General features: G+C 28.0%; 1 protein-coding gene and 1 pseudogene across 1 annotated transcript in view; both read left to right on the top strand.

Annotated features, from left to right (window-relative positions):
* Positions 1 to 5,548, top strand: part of LOC107168230 (E3 ubiquitin-protein ligase MARCHF2-like) — a 33,019-nt gene extending 27,471 nt beyond the window's left edge. The window contains exons 4-5 of the mRNA XM_089216039.1: positions 3,085 to 3,308; positions 5,215 to 5,548. Of these exons, the coding sequence (XP_089072165.1) occupies positions 3,085 to 3,308; positions 5,215 to 5,302 (312 nt within the window). The 3' untranslated portion in view covers positions 5,303 to 5,548. The remainder of the gene's footprint in view (positions 1 to 3,084; positions 3,309 to 5,214) is intronic.
* Positions 5,549 to 14,015: 8,467 nt separating this feature from the next.
* LOC149063055 (uncharacterized) lies at positions 14,016 to 15,107 on the top strand (annotated as a pseudogene).
* Positions 15,108 to 16,633: the final 1,526 nt, after the last annotated feature.

Genomic DNA, 16,633 nt, shown 5'->3' with positions numbered 1-16,633 from the left:
TATTTATTTGTTACTAGAAAGAAGTTAACTTTATCTATATTGTTCAATGTCTTTTGTTATTTTACTCTTATAAACACTTTTTTTTTTTAATTTCAATTAAAAGTCACGATTATTTTTTTTATAGTTATCACTTCCTAGAAATTAAATAATAGTTACAAAAAAAAAAATATTGCACTCTTCTACAAAAAAAAATAAATAGATCTTTAAGTTTTAATGAAAAAATCTATGTTACCATTAAATCATTTGACAATTAAATTAATCATAAATCACAATAAATAAACTACGAAGACATATTTTAAATATAGTATGAATAAATATCAATGAATAATGGTATCTTATATCACTGACATGTGATACATGAAACTAGGTACGTCTATATACATCATATTAGATTCTAATTAGAGTGATGAATGAGTCCATTGGCGTCGAACTCATATATCATGTGAAGCGATTGCTTCATTTCTAAAAATTCTAAAATAAGTGGGTGGGTATAGGTGAGTTCTATGGAGTGGTTAATGGGTTTAAAAAGTTAAATCCGTTGTTATAAACATAATAATTATATATAGAACACCTGATATTTAACATCAAGCATCAATCATTGATACTTGATAACATATAAATTAGAAGTCCTGAGTGAATGAGTGGGTGGGTAGTTCCACAATTCTATATTTCACTTCACAAAAAAAACTTGAGTTAGCGCCACTGTGAATGATGTGCTAATTTTACAATGTTGTGTTGAATTTGAGTGTGTTTGCTGTCACATTTTAGAACAATAAGAATTATTCAATCTTTAACACTACTTTAAACACGTTTTCTGCCAGTGGCATAATAATTGTTGGGAGGGACGATATGGAAATAAATCTATTTAATTTGTTTGATGTAATTTAAAAATTAACAACTATCGAAATATTTCATCAAATTAAAACTTTTGACAGTATAGCTTTTGGTGTAAGTAACTGTATATATATGAAATTGTCATCTTATGTTTATAATAACATTTTCTGAAAAACATAAAACGTACAACGATTGTTTTGTAACCATGTAGTACAATGATGATGATTATAATTTTCAAATTTAGCTTCATTTACTGCGGTAACTCACACAACACCTTATATACACCATACACGTCAGAGTATACAAGAGATACCTACTTGTGCACTTTTTTATTCTATTTATAGTGATTAACATATTCAAAATATTTAGACTAATTTTAAGCTATTTACACCAATTACCTATTCAATTTTACATAATATAGGTACTATGGTCCATCGATATAACACTTATTATAAGTTGGGCAATAATAATTTTATTTCATGGTAAACAATATAGGTAATAATTGTATTATTTTTTTTTTTGTTTCAGCAGAAATTAATTAAACCTACTGTAGGTATCACTAATGTCTAACAACATTATAAAAAAATTTGAAAGACTTATTGTTAGAATTAATGAATTTAAACAATACCTATTTATATAAACGGTGTGGTACCTATAGCTCAGGATCGTTTTTCGTATGATCGATTTATCATTGAATTAAAATTTAACAAATCCATTACAGTCGATTACAGATATTATTAAACATTATACTTTATTACGGTAAAATGTAACTAAAATGTATTAAAATTTAATCAAACCATGCTTTTTTCGGACGGACATAACATCTAGTCATAGGCTCAATAACTAGGGTCAAAAATCTGAAGCTTGGCAAAAGCTCAAAATATTAAATTGTTTGTAAATAAGGCAGGAAGGTATGTTTTGACAATACAGTTTTAAGTAATCTGGTTATTAATTTAGTAAAAATAAGCTATGCATACTTACTCATAATAAATAGATAGGTAAGTAATAAAATAATGAGGATATCATTATGATAAATTACTTAAGTACAAACTCATAACTCATAACATATTAACAGTATTATTATTTTATATTAAAGTAATATGCCTATCCTTTTTTGAAAATTGATCAACATTCAACAATGAGCTGAGTGTTGATTAAATTAGCAATATATATCTCTTTCTATATATAAAATAGATTAATAACTAAATCTTTCTTGTGCCATACTCGTTTAAAAACTATGGGGTTATGAATAAACTGGGATAGCTAAGCCCCCCACCCCGAATCCCCCCTAATTGCGCCAATGGTTTAAATTGTTTTATATAATATAAGACATTCAGTGTTTCACACTGAAATCATACAGGGTCATTACTCATTGGTTATAATTAGGGCTATAGTATAGTGTAGGATTTTTTTTCATGATATATGTAGGTACAGGATATAGCTTTTCAAGCACAAAATGAGATTTTGTCATCTCTTAAGTTCAAATGTATACCTACTTAGTTTATGAATACCTAATTTTTATTTTAAATTTTTTTGTACTTTTTTTAGCTTCGGGTAATTTGTTAGCATTTTAGAGTAATTTTTTTTTATTGGAGTTGAAGCATTGATAGCAAGAATCATTAGCCCGTGGAACTGTGGGGGAGGGAACTTTTGGTTGGATCACGTGGATGTTTGGCAGAATTTTGAATGGGCACCCTTAGGTTTCTGCTATAGTGCTATGCCCGGGTGGGGGGAGGCGGCCTTTTTTTCCAGACAGAGTGAACTGCCCGGAAGGCGATGCCGCCCGTGACCGGGATTCGAACCGGTGACGGTGCGCGTCCCAACCGACGCCTTAATCCGCCCGGCCACTACACACCCTTTAAGCTAATTTTTTTTACTTATTATAAGAACTATAGGTGTTATTTTTTTTTTTTTTTTCATTTACACTCGTTACAGAAATAATACGGCCATTTTGATAAAGATGGTCTATTATATAAATACTCGCTATCGATAATAAAACTCTACGAGTTCAAATTAATAGTTTTTGTTTAGCATTTTTTGTACTTTTTTGAATTTCCGGTAATTTTTGCGTTAGATTTTTAGATTTAAGTTATTTAAATCCTAGTCCTAATTATAGTATTAGCCATTAGAACATTAAGTGTATACCTATAATATACAACTCTTATATATTATTATTGTTTACAATCATTAATCATTATACAAAGAGTTATACTTAACATCGCTCATCGTCAAACTATTGTTTGTGCATAGTGGTTGCAGGAGAGAAGAAACTGCCAAGGGTTTTGTCAACAGTTCACGGTCATGTTCTTTTTCGTGTCAGTATGGTGTTTAGTGCTCATAGCCTGTGGAATGAAAACGATTGAATATTTCCTAGACACAAGAGATAAAAATTCATTTTCCAACGGGTTTCTCATGTCCATCATAACGTTTGCCATGGCTGCCATGTTGTGGTTTTGGCTCATAATCTTTTCATCGTCAGTATACAAAAATAACACATACTTATCTATATACAATAATGCCTACTATATCTACAATATTGGTGCCCGGATTTATTTGCAAATGCATACTTTTATACATATGGTTTATAATAATTCAGAGTAAAACTACAACTACAACTACCTCTACATGTCTCATGATAAGTTGATTCAAATGCTAAAATGTATTCGCATATTTTTGCATGTTTCTGAATAAAAAGTACCTAATTACAAATAGTGAATTATCTATTTTATAATAAGCTTATTTTTTTTTCTTATGCTAACTGCTATAGCGCTGAATTAAATCCAATTAAATGGGCCTTTTTCATTATTATTTATTATTACTTAACATCATATATTTGAATTTATTAGCACATATTATATGGAGCAGTTTATTTGATGTAAGATACTCGAACTATTATAGAAAACACCAACATTTTTGGAAAAAAATTATATTTTTTACAATTTTTCATCGTTATCATCGTTAATTAAGTTTTTAGTTTTTTGAATACAAAAGCCATTTTTTATTTTCATAGCAGAATATTATTCAAAATATTTCGATCTATAATAATTTTGGACAAGTAGTTTATTAGTTATTATATTTTATTCATAGACCTTATAAGGTCTATGATTTTATTAGTATTTAAAGATTAGGATAGTCCGATAGAGCGAGTTCGTTTCGACCAAAACAAAAATTTATGTACGTAATAAATTTAAAATAATGAAATACATTTTTTGATAATAATTATTAAGTATAATATTAATATAAAATAAATAATTTTTTTCTATAATTCATTTTATAGCATTTTATGCGAATCATAATGTTAAAAGTTTCTTACAAGTATATAACATAAAGTATATAATAATAATTATTATTACTAATATTTATCATTATTTCACAACAATTATATGCCTATATTTGTTTAATTATTTTTATATATTATAATTATACGCATTATTGACAAAAATTATATATTATTAATTCATTTTTTTTATATAATATTTTACATATTATGATATATTAACACAAAAAATAATATTAACATAAAGATACCTATTCTTACATTTTAAATAATTTTCTAAATTTTATTTTGAATTTATTATATAAATCTTTGTTTTGGTCGAAAAGTGAATCGGCTGAAAAGGGAAGGGTACGTTTTTGGTCGAAAACGGCCATACCCATCCGATAGTGGACCAAATTTTGACGAGGTGCTCCCGCACCACTCTGCTCTGTTTAGCTAAACTTTAATTAATACTTATAAGTTATGACTCATAATCTACTCGACCAAAATACATTTTTATATAATGAAAAACTTTAAAAAATTCTGCTTTGTAAATTTTTTTAAGTCGAAACGATAAATATAAAAATAGTAAAACATTTTTTGTAGAGAAAATTTTTATTTTTAAACGACTTACATATTTATACTTATATATTTAAAATAAATATGATTGTCAATACGTGAATAATTTTTAAAATATTGAGTGTTCATTGTGTTCAATGAATCACCCACAGTCGTTGTCAGTTTAACTATTGGCACAACATCGGCTGAATTAATATGTAGGTACCTAATTTACAATTATCATAATTATTTATGTAAAATTGTTATAAGGTACATGTAAATTGTAATATCGTGATATTATACGTTATTAATTTAAAGTTGTAAAACTCCACCATGGTTTTGTCAAGTGATCGAGTGTTTCTAACCTATTTGGCTACATGGCAGTGATTAACAATAATAAAAATATGTTTATAACTTAATTGATAGATTAGAGATTTTGCATATTTATGCATCTATAGTGTATAATTTACGTGTTATTTGCATATAAATCCAGACCATATGAACGTAAAAAAAATGTTATCATATCTTACACCATAATTCACCTCGAAACACGTTTTTATTTATAGGATATGGAAGCGTATGAACATGGTGATACGCTTGGACAAGGACTATTTAAACGGATCCGATGATATCAACAATGCGTTTGCTGTCTGATAAACCTGGCTAATTTATATTTTATAAAATTAAGATTAATTGCTAGTTACTTAATTGTTTATTTTTGTCTAATAATAATTATAATTAATTCCAAAATATATAAACATAATACGTACCTACTATTATATACCAAGGTAAATAACCATTATAGGTTTAGGTACCTAACCTAACCTATTTGAGTTTTCTACGGATAAATTATGTAAAACAAAATGTACGAATTGAAATATAAAAATAATTATATCAATATTTAGGTACCTATAGTTTGCATTTAATATTTTTAAATATTTTAAAAAATTAATTAATTATTAAAAAATAAAATCATGTATGTAAGTTTATCATGGTGCATTTTTAAATCCAAATTACTTACTATATTATTTAAAACAAAATGATAATGCTAGGTAATAAAAACAAATTCATTATTATTAAATAGCCAAAGTGCATAATGCATTTGTAACATAAATAGTAAAATGCATAGGTACCAGATCACTTTTAGGTGAGTTAAAACCAGAAAGTGATGTTTAATATTAATATTAATTTTAAACTAAGAGAAATAATTATACACTGCCGCATAGTGATTTTTGGCATCAAACATATTACCTATTTTTTATTCTTCCTATACCTAAGTAAATTGTACACAATTTGTATATTATATAGGTTATAGGTATTCATGTTTGCAGAAAGTCCCAATCCCAACTCAACAAAGTATAATTAAATTTAGTTGACAAAATCAGACCAGATTCAGATAGGTTAGAAACTTAGAAAGAATAACTAAGTCAAAATTTTGTATGTCAGGTAATTGTAAGATTCATAATAATCATTTAATACATTATTACAATTTTCAAAAAATTTCCAAAATATATAATTTAGAAATTCGAAATAAGTAATATGTAAGTACCTATAATATAGTCCTAAAAATTACAGACATGCCCAGACACCACCGAACTTTTCACCCAAAGCCTTGTTATTATATCTTGACCCCAATGGATTGGTTAGTTTTGGATATTGTTTTCGTTTGTGGTATTCTATTGACTATTAGTGAATAATGTTACTACCAAAAATATTTTGTAAATTAGCAAGTATTCAACCTCATTTGAGACTTTACTTAAAATAAGTTCTACAAGTATAAAAAACCAAGTATCAAAAGGGCAAATTTAATTTAATTTTAATTAAAGTTGTCAATGACCCTAAACAACTGGCTTTATAGCAAAAAGGGACCAAATGTGATGGTGTTGTTCATCGTCAATTAAAGTAATTTCTCAAAAAATTTTATGTAACCAATTATTTGTATAGTTTGTTGAGTCAAATGCTAAACTAAAGGCTAAAAGTAATTGTACACTAGGTAAAGGCGGGTTTTTACTACACACGTTCACGCAAATCCTTTGCTGTGATTGGTTGGTTGGGTTCAGTAGTTCAGTTACCACATGAACCACTTTACCATGTTGTTAGACATAGCTGAACATTTTACGTGTACACGGCACACGCGTACTGTGGAAATCCACCAATAGACTGCGTGCGTGAGATCGAAAACCACGTGGACTAGTGGTTAAATCTTGTACTAGTGCAGGGGAAAAAATTCAAGTTTTTTATTACGTTAGATGGGAAAATGTGTGAAAATGTGTGAATAACTGTAAAATATTTTTTAACTCCCGATGAATATGCATTTATTAAAAAGTAGTCACATTTGAAAATTATTAAATTAATGAATTAATACATATTGAAAATGTTTTTAATCATCTGCTTAATCAACAAATTTAATTATAGCTTCTGAATTCCAAACAAATTGTTTTCTTTAAAATTAGATTATATTCAAACTAAAGAAAGTTCAAAGTTCAAACTTCAAATTTTCTTAATTATTTCAAGAATAAAAATAAATTATGAGTAATTTAATAATTAAGTATGGCTTTCAATGCATAAATTCACATTTTGAATTCTCTAATAACAAAGGTTTAAAGTTGTATGAAAGCAATCATGTCTTGGATGTACAGGAGTTTAGACCTATTGAAGGATTTTGTTTAATAACTGGTTTTGTTGTCAGGCAGACAAGCATTTCTTTAGAACCACATAAAGTACAGCTCGAGGTAAAATGTATATCCATGATTTATATTCATGTATGACATACATATATTATGTACCTATGTATTATTTTCTACAATAACTGTTTTCTCAAATAATAGCACTTAATAGGTACTATAACAAATTCTCTTGTTTTCTAATAGTTAGATAGTACTAGAACTAGTAGAACTATTAGAAATACTGTGTGCCAATGTCCAGCTGGGGCTGGATCCAAATGTAAACACATAGCTGCTCTTATTATATATGTTAATTCTGAAGAAGGAACTTCAAAAACTGATGAGCCACAGCAATGGGGAAGACCCGCAAAGTATGATGAACTTTTATATAAAAAAGGCAAAAAAATATCAGATCTTTTCCCTCAAAAACAATTAAATAATGACGTTCCTATTCTGAGCCATAATGATTTCATTCAAAATCACAATATACTTTCATTGCCATGTAGTTTAAGTTATAATTTGTGTTCAGGGAAACGCTCTGAAATTGATAGACAATGCTCTAATATCTTAAATAATATTATAGATCATGTCGAGCAAAGCTTAAAATATGAAAGTAACAGTGATTTTTTATCCAATATTATCATCAAGCAAGTTCAATCAGATTTTGAAAAATTCTATTCTGCATTTCCACTAACATTAACTGAGCATACTTACTTCTTTGAGAATATTTATGTTAATGAAACAATGATAAAATCGATTTTTAACCAAACATTAGGTCAGTCCCTTGATTTATCTTGGAATCAAAACCGAAAGATGCGCATATCAGCAAGTTTAAAAGCACACAAAATAAAAACACTAAGGAATAAGTCTGAAGAATGTCAAAATAAATTAGCAATATCTTTATTAAATGAAACTGCAATTGTAGGAAAAGGAGCCAGTAATATACAATATGGATTAAAAACTGAATACAAGGCATTTAATGCGTTGTGAAATGTACAACATTGATGTAATTAAAAGTGGGTTGGTTGTCCATATTTGTAGACCCTGGATTAGTGCCAGCCCTGATGGTTTAATATTAATAAATGGAAAAATTTCTTCAGTTTTAGAAATTAAATGTCCCAGCTCATGCAAACAAAAATCTATTATTGACCAAACAGGAAAATCAAACTAGAGACTTAAGTTATATAGAAGTTAAAAATGGCGAAGTTGGATTAAAATATAATCATATATTATACACAAATACAAATGTTACTGTATTGTACAGGTTTAAATGATTGTAACTTATTTATCTTTAATGAAATTCAGCCTTTGTTATTAATAATTAAAAAAGACTTAACCTTTATAGAAAATATTATTCCAAAACTGAATAAATTTTACTTTTCTTTTTACTTACCAAATTTATGTAAACAATCAAATAAATTATAATATTTAGTAATAAGTAATTTATTAAGTAATAATAACAATCAACAAAATATATAATACATGTTATGTTTAAAATATTTTATCAAAACTAATTATACTGCTTTATAATTAGTGAACTTAAATTTACCAATACACAACAAATGAGTAATAAGTTATCGATATATTGTAAAAGATCAGTTGTTATTTTATTCAAAACATTAAAATATTTTAATCTTGCAAAAAGTCGTTCTATGTGTATTCTGACACTAGCAATATTATATGTTTTTATTACTTCTTCTTCAGAAAATCTACCATTATGAAGTATTGGGGGCATAACTAATATACTATTATGACCTTCAACACCTGGTTTTATTCCAGGAAAACCTTTATCGACAAGAACTTGGTCTCCAGGTTCAAGTTTATTTAAAAATCCGGAATCATTAGTGATAAAACTATCACTAGACCTACCTCCATACGCTTTAAATAGAAAACTAACCATCCCATTTGGTGTAATTGCAACTAATACTTTGATTGTATACCTAACTACCTTTGTATTGGGAGTACAAGCAAACTCTTTGTTGAACTGTTTGAGGTTGCTCAACTCTTACTTTTGTGCAATCAATGATACACCTACAATGAGGGTAATGTTTTTTAAAAACTTCTGGTAACGTATCTACAATAATTGTTTTACTTGGCCAGAAAATTTAATTATTTGTTTTATGACTTAAAATCAGTAAACATTCTGAAAATACTCCACTGATGGTAGATACTGATAATATATCACAGAATAACCAGAAGGCTCACTTAATGAGAACTCGAAAATTAGTGAAAAATGTTTGGGATATCAGTGTAGCCAGGATTCGAAAATAATTGAAAATTCTCTTTTGCTGCTGAAACTGAATCTACACGATTTTGATGTTATCACTATACATAAGCACGTGTAAATATTGACATTACGATTTTGAACGTACATAAACAATCAGCATTCAGCATAATTTTTAATTTTTGTCATTTTGTTTTGAACTCAAAGCCTTTAGGCCAGGCAAAGAAGAAAAAATGGCGGAAAAAAATCCCAACCAAGATTTTTTTTTTTTAAGTTTTAATAATATATGCCCTATAACATACTAAAAGTCCCCATTTATCGGACTGGAGCTTTTTTTTTTATAAGCTCATGAAAGTTTAAAAATATGAGCTTTTTTGAATATCTCAAAAAATATTACAAATATCAAAAAAAGTTTCAAATAAAAGTTATTTATTAGACAATTTACAAAAAAAAAGTTTACTTATATTTTTTCATTTCAACAAATATTTGGCAAGATATATTTGTATAAAAATTGACAGTAAAAAAAGTATTAATACATTTCTCTCTCTTTCCGTGTTAAATAGGTTTTACACTGTATTGAATATATTTGTGTGTTCTACAAACTATAAACATGAACGATTGAATTATAATAACATAGTAGAAATTGATGTTTTTAAAACTTATTATAGCATACAAATAATTTGTATAATAAAAAAAAAATTATTATAATTTAAAGTTAATTACACTACATTCAGTGCAGGCAGATTATACTTTTATGTTTCGCAATCTCCTTCATCTTCTGCGATTCCATCTAATAATTCTGAAAGTGTACAATCTTCTGTACAATCAACCTCTATTTCTATAGAATTAGTGCACCATTGGCCTTTGCAATGTCCACATATAATTGAGCACTTAAGACCTGCTTTTCGACAACCACAGTTTTACCACAACCTTTTTTACAACTACATGATATACATTTAAGTAACTGATCGGGTGCTGGAGCTTTTAGTGTAGTAACTGGTAACAAAATATTATTTTGAAATGTCCATCCCCAATCCTCCGGGTTTTTTATATGACCTAGCCACAGCTGCACTTGCAAGTAAACTCTATAAGAATATTGTCTGACAGCTTCTTCTGTTGGAGGAAGTGACGCAAGATTAATTTTGTTTTTTGTAGCACATTTTTTAAACAGTTTATAACGTTGTTGATTCAAAGACATCTCATTTTCTGATGCACCATATAAATATAAAAAACATTTAACACCATTTGTTGCTATTTCTTCATGAGATGAATTAGGATTATTAAAAATTGAAATGATTGAGTTTATATCCTTCTGTTTATCTAGTATTTGTACGCATTTTTTTTTTCCTTTTTGGAATAAAGCTGACGTTGTATCACAACCACTTAGCGCATGATAAAACAATATTTTATTTATCATTGGTTTATCGTGGTTTTGTATGAATTCAGTACTATACATTTTTTTTTCTATTTTTCCTGAGCTAGGTTTTAGAAAATAAATATTATTTTCTCTAGGAGTTAAAGCAATTAGAAGTACTAACAAGTCAATGTCCTCACCAACCAAGATTGTTTTAGGATGATAACTTGATACATTAATTGCAGTGCTAACAATTAATGTATCGGCATCATCATTCGCTATTTTAACAATAAACCCATGATTAATTAATTTTATTTTAAGCATTTCAATAAATCGCATTTTATTATTATCGTTTGATAAAAAGTTCTCTTTTGAAACAGGAACTATCATATGGCTTTCAAAAAACACATCACTACACTTTTTTTTCAACCTTCGGCGTTGACGCTCTGAACTTTTTATACTTTTTGCGTTGTTTTCATAACCATCAAACACAACAATTGCATCAGTACCAAAATGTTTTTCTACATAAGTAATATAAGACTCACAAATTAATTCAAATGTTTGGTTCATTTGCCAAACAACTCTATGTAGGAGAAATCCTCCATCAATAACATATTTTCCGTTAGTTATATTAATATTTTCTAAAGGTATTGGTTGTAAGATATCATACAATGCTGATTTTTTGGTTTTTCGTAGACCTTGTTCATCAAATAATGCTAACGGGAAGGGTGCAAGCTCAAATTGAAGGTATGATACAAGTTCATCATCATTTTTTTTTAAGATTGCAATTCGTTGAAACAGTAGTAACGGGTTAATTTTAATTATTTCCTCATTAATCTTAACACCAGAAGTTATTGAAGCTAGAGTTGTAACTTTACTTGACCTCTTCAGTTTTATATCATGGAAGTTATTACCCACCATTGAGTTTACTAGATCAAGACCAACTTCATATGCTTTGTGACAATTAACATTATCGTCACCAGAAATTCCACTAGCGATTGACATAACACAGTTGGTATTTTGAAAAGGATAATTAAACGAAAACCATTGAGAAATTTTTTCAACATCACTGTCATCTCTGGATATTCTAGAATCCCGTAGCTCAACATGCCGTTCGCTTACATTGGAAGTAAGATTTACGAACTGTTCAATATTGGTACAAATATTATTTAAAACAGGCATGCCCAAAATCCATTTAGTCTTAACACTATCCGTCATACCTCTACCATGAGTAAGACCACCAACCGTTTTCATCGTCCTCATAAGAGTTTGTTCGATCGTCATGTCAGTCCATAAACCAGACCAAGTTTTATCTGTGCGGCGGATAGTAAAGTAACCTTTAGTTACAAATTTTGAATACTCGTCAGCATTCATTTTTTGTTCTAATGTTAACATTTCTTGTAGATACAAATAGGTTGCCTTAGCGTACGGGATATGACCAGATGCTTGAAAATAAGGTAGCATTTCCCTACAACAAGATAAATGTAAATACCAGTCACCTAATCTTTCAGCTTGAATAAATTTTTTCATTAATGTAACCATTTCAAAATACTGTACCCATAATTCAGCTGTTGGCCCCAGATTTTTAATTGAATTTATTTCGGTTATAAACTTATTAGTCATTAAATTAAAATTTGGATCTTGGTTTACAACTTCCATACTTGTTGGTTGCTCAAAGTATACACTGAAATATTCGTTGGCTTTAACACGTTCATCTTCAGTTAATTTAATACTCTCATTTAGCGGCCTACCTCTTTTTAAATTGCCACTGGAGGTTGATTTGAAAAAATTAACAAAACAGTGTTTGTGATAAATAACATCAGCTGCTACAACATCAATGACATTAGCTAAACGTTTTTCAACCTCTTTACCCCATACATCATTTCGTTTTTTTGCTTGTTCAACTATAGAATGACCTACGTTTAAAGTACTTACTGTACATACAATCTGTCTATTCTCAACAGGCTTTTTCTTTTGAATATCCGAAAAATTGTCTGGTATAATTTCAAAACAAAAAAGACACTTACATTTTAGTTGAAGCGACTGATGAGATGACCGTACTTTATTTTTGATAGGTGTAGGAGGCGCTGACTTATTAGACGCAGTTGAAGCACTAGCTTGTTTTAAGTCACTTACGATGCTACTTTTACGCGTGTACGATTTTCTACATTCAATATGTACCATTATCGTACCACTGACATTATTAAACTTATTGTCATCACGCATTTGACTAGCTTTTACGAGACTTATTAAACCCTTTTGTTTAACTTCAACAAAGTTACCTTGAGTCTTCTTACAAATATAACACTTTATTAATGACATTTTTTGTAATATTATAATTATAAAATAAAAAATTGAACTAATAATGTTGAAACAACGTAATATTCACTAAATCGCACAAGACGTTAAGATTGTCAACTGACTCGTTACGACTACGATACGTACACTACTGCCATCAGTACCTACCATCCGTATATGACGGGAAACTATTGTAAGAATAGATTACAATATAACAATATTATTTGGCACAAAACTAGTTTCTTATCGCTTATAAATACTATGAGTTTATGACGTGCCGTACAGAAGTTCAGATAAAAGTATGTACATCGCGAATTCGCGACTGACCAATTACCTATTCTTTAGCTTATTTACTATTTTTATTTGTAGTATGTTTTGTTATGTTATTATAATTGAATCGTTCACCTTTAGTTTGTAGAACACATAAATATATTTAATACAGTGTAAAAAAAATTTAACACGGAAAGAGAGAGAAATGTATTAATAATTTTTTAACTGTCAATATTTATACAAATATATCTTTCCAAATATGTGTTGAAATGAAAAAATATAAGTAATCTTTTTTTTTGTAAATTGTCTAATAAATAACTTTTATTTGAAACTTTTTTTGATATTTGTAATATTTTTTGAGATATTTAAAAAAGCTCATATTTTTAAACTTTCATGAGCTTATAAAAAAAAAAGCTCCAGTCCAATCAATGGGGACTTTGAGTATGTTATAGGGCATATTTTATTAAAACTTTAAAAAAAAAAATCTTGGTTGGGATTTTTTTCCGCTATTTTCAAAAATGTTGTCTCTATTGCCTGGCCTACTTACCAATTTGAATAATGTATTCGGGCGGCCATACATGTTCGTTGGCGAATTGCACCAGCGCTGTTTTTGGGAAAAAACATATTGAAACGAAGTTTCATAGATTTCCCAAAGATCACGCAAGGTAAGAAATATCAAAAATTTACCCACCTATTTCTTGTTATTTAAATCTTAATTGTATTTAGTCATTATATAATTATATGTTAGGTAATAATCAATGTCTATCAAATTAATTTTTGTTTATTTTCTATCGACTATACATTACAAAAAATTGTAGTAGTACCTACGAAATGTTTAATAATTTTAGATGTGCTGCCTGGGTTGAAAATTGTAAACCAATCAATTTACCAACCATTGACCCTGATGTTTTGAATAGAAATCATAGATTGTGTTCACTTCATTTTGAAGACAAGATGTACCTGAATAATGAAAAAAATAGATTGTCAAATCATGCTATACCAACATTATTTAACAGTAAGTTGAATGTGTAAATAAAATGTCTTCATTAGTAACTATAGTAAAAAATTATTTTGTTCTTTTACCTAGGTAACATTATCCGTACAGAAGACCAATCTTCACAACATGGTAATATATTTCATCCATATCTTTAGATGATAACACCCTAATTGAAAGTGTTATAATTGACAATCCACCAAGATGTTCAACTCCTAGTATGTTGATTACAAATAGATTTTTTTGTTCGGTATGATCTTTTATTCTTAATTTTGTTTTTAGTTTCATCTACATCATTTTCAAGTTGTACATCAGTCGACACGTGTTCCATAAGTATTCAAACTCCCAACTCATTAACTGCCAAAACTCCAAGGAAACGAGTACTTCAACAAATCAATAAAAATTGGTACTGTTAACTACAGGAAATTAAATATTCCAGAGAGGAACGCCTATACATATGTGTGTGGATACCTTATGAAGAAATGTCTAGAGAAATTTTGCGTAGCTTTAATTCAATATATGGATTAGTCTGTTATAATCTTGGGGCTTATGTTTATCAAATCTACTTGTATTTTTTAAAACTTTTAACAGATATTCATGTTAAGCACACAAATACTTCCCCAACATTTTTTGAGAAGTGTTTTTTAAATATTTAAAATATTTTTTTGTGCATATTATTCCAGAATACTAAATTTGTTTTCTCTTTTTCGATATTTTTATTTACACTTCAAGAAATAGTGACTCTGTTACACAATTTAAAAATATTTTACTGTGTACATCACAAAGACAAGGAGGAAATACATTATTTTTAAAATAAATACAAATTTTGGTCTGTGGCAGGAGTATTACCTCATTTATTATAATGTTCTTCACAAATTCAATACACAAAAGATAAATAAATAAAAAAAATTATAGGTAGAGAAGATTAAAATCAGATTCCGTAAAAGAAGCCCGATTTTTAATTTTTAAATTTTACGTCCAAAAAATAATTCGAAAAGCTAACTAAATGAGCATGGTTTAACATGAAATAGTATACTAAGTTTTACAGATATAAAAAATCGGATATCTTACAGAATCAAATATGAAAAATATTTTCTTTATTATTAAATAAATATAAAATAATTGGTACAAAAATAAATTATGAAGATTAAATAAAAAAGTTTAATAAATAAAAAAATTCACACTCGGCATACCGCGTGCGTTGAGCAATGAGCAGCAAAACAATAACAGTAATTCGGTACTATATATTTAAATATATATTATATTACTATATATTTAAATATATATTTATATAATCTGTGGTACAACGGCTGAACAGTGTCAAAAAAGTCAGTGATGTGTAGTTAATAAACAATAATTTCTTATAAAGCCTTACTTTCCCTATCCGTGGTGACACTGATTTGAGGTAGGTTTTGATTTTTCGCATTTTTGAGAATTACATGGGCCGAATAGGGAGTGCACCATCTGGTTTTATATAATCTGTGATATTAGTATAAGGTCTATGCACCGCACGCAGAGATGTGGGTCGTTCTCCGACAAACATACATTTGATAGCATGATACCATAATATAACCTCAAATATTCTCTATTACCAACATCATTTTTATTAAATTAGCGTTAGGGAAATTTTGTACTAAAAAGTAAACAAATTTGTAATCTGAATCGTTAAAACTTAAAAGCTCAATTTTAAGAATAAAACCGCTTAAAAAAATCTTTGAAATTAATGCCATCTAAATCCAACAATATTATAATGCTCTATTATTTTTACTTTTGTCATTATTGTAGACTCTACAAACTTAAATGTTGTAGTAGATATATCTTTATTATAAATAAAATGTAAATACCATGGCTAAATACATTTATAATATGAATAAAATGTAAATACTATGGCTAAATGCATTTATAATATAAATAAAATTCAAATACATAATATATTATTATTTATTATTTTTGTTTGTGTATTAATGAACATCAGATGAGGAAACCACAGGGCTGGAAGTTGTTTAATGTATAATTATATTTTATTATCAAATATAATAAAATAATAAAAATATACTGTTATGAAAAAATGTAGTTGTTTATCCAATTCCTCATTGAAACGCCACCAATATAGTTTAAGTCTATCTGGTCTTTATTAATGTTCGTAATATTCTTTTAAATTTATTTTACTATTATTTATAGA

The sequence above is a fragment of the Diuraphis noxia genome, unplaced genomic scaffold (assembly GCF_037042655.1).
Source record: "Diuraphis noxia isolate RWA-SAM2 unplaced genomic scaffold, SU_Dnox_SAM2 contig0001, whole genome shotgun sequence".
NCBI lineage: Eukaryota > Metazoa > Arthropoda > Insecta > Hemiptera > Aphididae > Diuraphis > Diuraphis noxia.
The sequence above is the reverse complement of the archived record's forward strand: the minus strand, read 5'-3'. Positions and strand labels throughout refer to the sequence as shown.